We start from the raw sequence: 5,452 nt of genomic DNA, 5'->3' as shown, positions 1-5,452 counted from the left end.
TACAGATGTATCACATGATGTTGAGGGTTAGTGGGGTCGAGAAAGAGAGATAGAGGGACATTAAGTAAAAGTCATAATTTAATGAGAACAAAATGGCATTCTCTGTTTATTATATGTAAATGATGTGTCAGGTTTCTGGATAACTAATTTGCTTGTCCAAAACAGATAAGAGACTGTAGCTAGGGCTGTTCATACACCTCCACCACAGTGGCACGCAGGTCGATTCAGAGGTAGGGCTGCGCAGTGCATGCCAAATGAGGAACAACACAAGGATGCACAACGACAGGCCCATTCGACTGTAACCAGGCTGGATCTTTTCCACAAGAAGAATTGTTGCTTGTTTGTTTTGATGCCCATGTTTCAAGAGTCTTTCTTTGAGTGCTTGTGTAGGCCTACTTCAACTGCCTCCTGGAGGCCAAATCAGCTGTCTGTTTGAACGAAGGCTACATGACGTCGCTGCGGTAAAGAATGAGTCCTTCGTTTTTGTGTGTTCAATCCAGCCCTCGTTAGATTTCCGCTCTCAGGATTCGGGAGAAGGCCTGGGCACACAGTTCTGTTAGACGCTGAATTGGTACCAGCAGGAATTCAGCCTTAGGCCCTTCAAGCATAACAAGACTCCAAGTTCTGAGGCTCAGACAACCAGAAGAGGAAGATCACCTTGACATTATTTAGAATCCTGGACGTCATGGTGGACAAGTGAGCCTCAACAAATTTCTTCACAGAAAATATTCAGAACTTGGGGATGGAGACATCCTTGGATCCAGAGTCCCACATTAAGGCTTTTAAGCCTGGCTTGTACGAGCCTGAGGTGGGGCCCAAGTTAGAAACATTGGACTTGATCAAGATACGCATAGCACAACTCGAGTTCCGTCGCAAGGTGCTGTTGAAGAGAGAGCAGTTCAGGATGAGGGTATCGGAAAGCCAGGGTGAGTGAAAATATGAGGAACTAATCAAACGTGCAGGCCTATATTCATATATGAGGGTAACAATCAGAATCCAATTCAAATAGATAGAGGTGGGTCGATTTGGCGATACAAACAGGAGTTTTAAGGAAAGTAATAAACATTTGTCTGTAATAACATACAGAAATGTAATACTCAAATATATAAACTATTGAACTAATTATTACTATAATTTTATTTTATATATAATTAAATAAACAACAACAAAAAAATTATTGATATATAAATCATAAAAAAATGAATAGTTTATATTTTCTTTTTTTATTTAAATGCATTTTGTATTTATAAAGGCCTATACATCAAAGTCTAATAAAAATACATTCATTATGAGAACATTTTTAGGCATCAACAAAAATAATCTAATATAGATAGGAGTCTGTGAGTTATTTTGTTTGAAATCTGTTGTTATTGAGGAACAAATTATTTAATAAATGTATTTTTGTGCTGTGAGCCAGAGGAGGAAGTGCAGTCTCCTGAGCTAGCGGCGATCTCAGCCGAGCTTCGATGCCTGACTGTTAAAGTGAGAGAACTGGGCTTCTTTGAAGGTAAGAAAAGGTGGATCTCGGTCCATGTCGAGGCATCTGGACTTCAACTGGACCTCACCAATGTGTTTTGTGAATGCCTTCTCACTGTTTTATAGTGTTCTTGTTCATTTATATCGTGTTCTATTGTGGTCAGCTTTCAAACAAGTTTTAGGTTTAAACATTGACACACAGTATGCATCTGACATGGAGTTGTCTTTTGTTGTTGGTTTGCTGAAGATGACGGTGAGGGTTTGACAAGTCTTACGACAGGTGAGAACAAACTAAGTCATAAATGCATCAGGGCAAACCCTATAGGACTGCATAAACAAAACCCTAACCCTAAAACTTTACCCTGAATCACCCTAACCCTCACCACTAGGAGTCAGAGACCCTAACCACTAGGACTCAGAGACCCTAACCACTAGAAGTCAGATATCCTAACCACTAGGACTCAGAGACCCTAACCACTAGAAGTCAGATATCCTAACCACTAGCAGTCAGTGATCTTAACCACTAGCAGTCAGAGATCCTAACCACTAGGACTCAGAGACCCTAACCACTAGAAGTCAGATATCCTAACCACTAGCAGTCAGTGATCTTAACCACTAGCAGTCAGAGATCCTAACCACTAGCAGTCAGAGATCTTAACCACTAGCAGTCAGAGATCCTAACCACTAGCAGTCAGAGATCCTAACCACTAGGAGTCAGATATATTAACTAAAAGGAGTCAGATATCCTTACCACTACTAGACTAACCACCCCCTCCCCTCTTCTTTTAGAGGAAGGCCTCAACTGGCCTGCCCCGCCTCCATGTGAACTTGTCCCAAATGCTAATAAAGAAGTTCCTATTGCAGGTGAGATCAGCAAATTAACAAACTAACCTGACAAACATCAAGGCAGGAACATTTAACTAAACATACACTTCACCTAAAGTGGTCTGGTGCCACGTCATGCATTTGGAAGAATATATATATGTCATCCTACGGGATTATGTACAACAAACCCTTACATACCATTATACTCTTCAAATGCAAATGTACCCCATATTAAACACACACCTGTACCCAGTGAACTCAGACCTATCCTCTGCTCATCCCTTTATGTGAAAGAACTGGGTAGGGAGCCAGCTGTCACCGGGTGCCCCAGCTGTGGAGAGATCGTAACCACAAAAACTGCCAAGAAACGGGGAGATGCCAATTGGATGATGTGTTGCCTGTTAGCCATGTTCGGGTAATATATTCACTAATCTGGGACACAGCAGTTCTACCAGACGCAACAGGGCATGAGTCGGACACCAAAAACTGCAAGGGGAGGATTAAGTACTTGTTTGCTGTTTTGTTCGGATTGTTACGGAAATATTCAAGTGAACCGAGTGGATGAAGATGATTAATCTAAAATCTGATTTGGGAGACAACAGCGTGCTAGTCTGTGAACTTGACGAATCTCGCAAGCTCATGTTTAATTTGCTCTGCCGATAAGGTCTGGCCCCCCTTCCCTCACCAAAAGATTTCTGCCAGCTACGAAAAAGACTGACCAATAACAACCGTTAACATGAGGCGGGATAATAATGATGACGCCGTAGAGGCATTTTCAACAACAAAGATGCCTGCCGCTGATGTAGAGCGGTGTTTATATCGCTATCAGGGCAGTATTAAACAAACTGGTCGTTATATTTTCACTAAAAGAAAAACAAACGACTGCACAAAGATTTTGTTGAGAAGAAATATGTATTTTATTGAGTCAGCCGTTTCGTTGCTATGATCGCCGTAGGCCTATCCAATTGAGAAAAAAGTGTCTGTAAAGGTTTCAGATCAACACCGTCCAGCCAGCCACTGTAGATATCCTCTTAGGCCTTCTGAAATCTTCATCCACTTGCATGAACAAGTTTTTCTAAGGTAGAATATCGCACAAGGCGTGACTCCGCCATTTAGAGTTTAAGGTTTCTGGCAACCAATGACGTGCCTCCAATTACACTATTGGACGAAACAAATATGAGGTGAAAGAAAGTGAAACCAGCCGTCCATTTTAGATCATTCATCCAAAATCTGATATTTCAGGCATGATCTTCCGAAAACGAACAAACTGAAAACTCTGATCCGTTGCCTAGTCTGAACCAGCCATGATGGCTGGTTCAGACTACATGATTCTCAGATATTCCTCCACGATTTAGCATGTCACACTATCGATCACAGAGCCAGGAAATCGGGCCTTGTCTCGTCGGAAGACTGGCCACACTACAAGATTCGAGGGTGCGATGCTCTCTACTTTGTATCATTCACGTTTGCAAGATATTTCGAAAATCTAAGGTTTAGATCTGACATAAAAGATTTTTACATTTTTGTCATAAAGGTTCCAGTAGTTTTTATATCTGCTCAATGCAGCAACTCCTCACAGTGGTTGCGTTGCGCGTGACATGAGCGATACAAAGTACCTGCAGCAACAACGTAGCCTAGCAACAGAGCGTCAACAATGGATCCCGAGTACCTAGCACTAGGCGTTATGCTGGCGGTTTGAGGTTTATGAAAGGTTATGATAGCTATTAGCACGTCAACAGCTGTTGGCTCCAAACTTACCAGGTAGGTCAAGGGCGTCGGCTATTTCTCGCCAGGCTGTATCCCTTCACCCTATCGTGGAACTCCTTTGTGGACACGTCGAAAAAACAGGGACGTTGCTGCCACATTTCAACCAAAGTTGTCTCCATTATGTTGTTCCATTTTCTCTCGTTTTCTTTATTAGCATTATTCTTCTTGCTATTGATCGTATTCATTTTTGTAGTAGTAACTGTGTACTCAGCGTAGTGCAGTGAAGTCAGTTGGTAAACACTGCGCGTGAGCTCCAGCTGTTCGCGGGGTTCCCTCACGCAACTGGGGGCGGGGTTCCCTCATGTCATCTCAACAATGGATACGTCATGCGATTCCCCAAAAAATTCTGACATGCCAAACTTGTCGTCGTGGGGTTTTCGAACTTTGCAGACAAAAACATCACAGATCGCAAGCATGTCACATTACAAGACCTCGCCGACCTTTCAAAATCGTGTACGACTCGCAAATTTGTCTGCGACGAACGAATCGGGGCAAAATCGGGCTGAAATCGTGTAGTCTGAACTAGCCGAGCGGCCGCCTGTGCTTTGAACAGGTTTTTGGTTCTCTTTCATTGAGGCAGCTGTCCATGCGTTGGCATTACAATCCTCCATTTCCAATCTCATGCCCCCTGTGTTGTGTGTCCTGCTCACAGGTGTATTGGCGGATGCTGTTTGATTCCTTTCTACCTGGGCAAGCTCATGGACGTCCATCACAGCTGTCCATCGTGCCAGACCACAATACATATACGAGAAAAAATAGGACACTGACGTTTGACTGTATGGAAAATATTAAATCACTCACTCATGCATTGAGTGAGTGGAGTGAAGCCTGGAATGAAGGACTGATATTTAAAGGTGATTAAATCCTTGGGAGAACAGAGGAGACATCCTCAAATTATGCATATTACATATTATATACATTGATATTAGTTTTTACTCTTGGATTGCTACTGGATTCTAATCACATTGCTCCATCTGTATATACCGTTGTGTATGATTATGACATTATCAAAGAAAGTGTATAACTGATGTTATGTGGATGTCAAATGGTCCCAATTATGTAAATACATTTTGAAAAGTCTTATATTTTCATAGACAAGATTACAACATCTTGCATCAGCCATTCATGCAAATAGTGCCAAATAAACAGCACCAGCTTAGTATATTATGATTATAGTTCATGAACCCGGAACTGGTTTCAAAGTCACCCATGCAAATAGTCAGCAAAGGTTGTTGAATTATAAATTACAAGGAACTCTGCTCTAAGTATTTATTTTTAATCTATATATTTTTTCTTAAGATATTAGCTTGAAAGGTATGGAACTATGGAAATGAATAATTAAAAAGTTTAATTTAATAAAAATGCATTACATGTTATAGTCTTA

General features: G+C 41.5%; 1 protein-coding gene across 2 annotated transcripts; it reads left to right on the top strand.

Annotated features, from left to right (window-relative positions):
- Window positions 1-219: 219 nt before the first annotated feature.
- LOC307090705 (uncharacterized protein) lies at window positions 220-5,452 on the top strand. 2 transcript variants are annotated; one of them, XM_079757454.1, is made up of 6 exons: window positions 220-926; window positions 1,418-1,507; window positions 1,724-1,756; window positions 2,266-2,340; window positions 2,596-2,716; window positions 4,721-5,452. In XM_079757454.1, exons 1-6 carry the CDS (start codon window positions 743-745, stop codon window positions 4,833-4,835), a joined length of 618 nt encoding a protein of 205 aa, XP_079613580.1. In that variant the 5' UTR covers window positions 220-742; the 3' UTR covers window positions 4,836-5,452. The 2 variants fall into 2 exon arrangements, with proteins under 2 accessions (XP_079613580.1, XP_079613581.1); XM_079757455.1 differs by lacking the exon at window positions 1,724-1,756.

Source organism: Pollachius pollachius (assembly GCF_949987615.1).
Source record: "Pollachius pollachius genome assembly, chromosome: 19".
NCBI lineage: Eukaryota > Metazoa > Chordata > Actinopteri > Gadiformes > Gadidae > Pollachius > Pollachius pollachius.
The sequence above is the reverse complement of the archived record's forward strand: the minus strand, read 5'-3'. Positions and strand labels throughout refer to the sequence as shown.

Bases quoted from the DNA above. Each gene is read 5' to 3' on its own strand.
- LOC307090705 (XM_079757454.1), top strand. From the start codon at position 743: ATGGAGACATCCTTGGATCCAGAGTCCCACATTAAGGCTTTTAAGCCT. The intron at 927-1,417 runs GTGAGTGAAAAT...GCTGTGAGCCAG, and splicing joins GAGGGTATCGGAAAGCCAGG to AGGAGGAAGTGCAGTCTCCT. The intron at 2,341-2,595 runs GTGAGATCAGCA...TTTATGTGAAAG, and splicing joins TAAAGAAGTTCCTATTGCAG to AACTGGGTAGGGAGCCAGCT.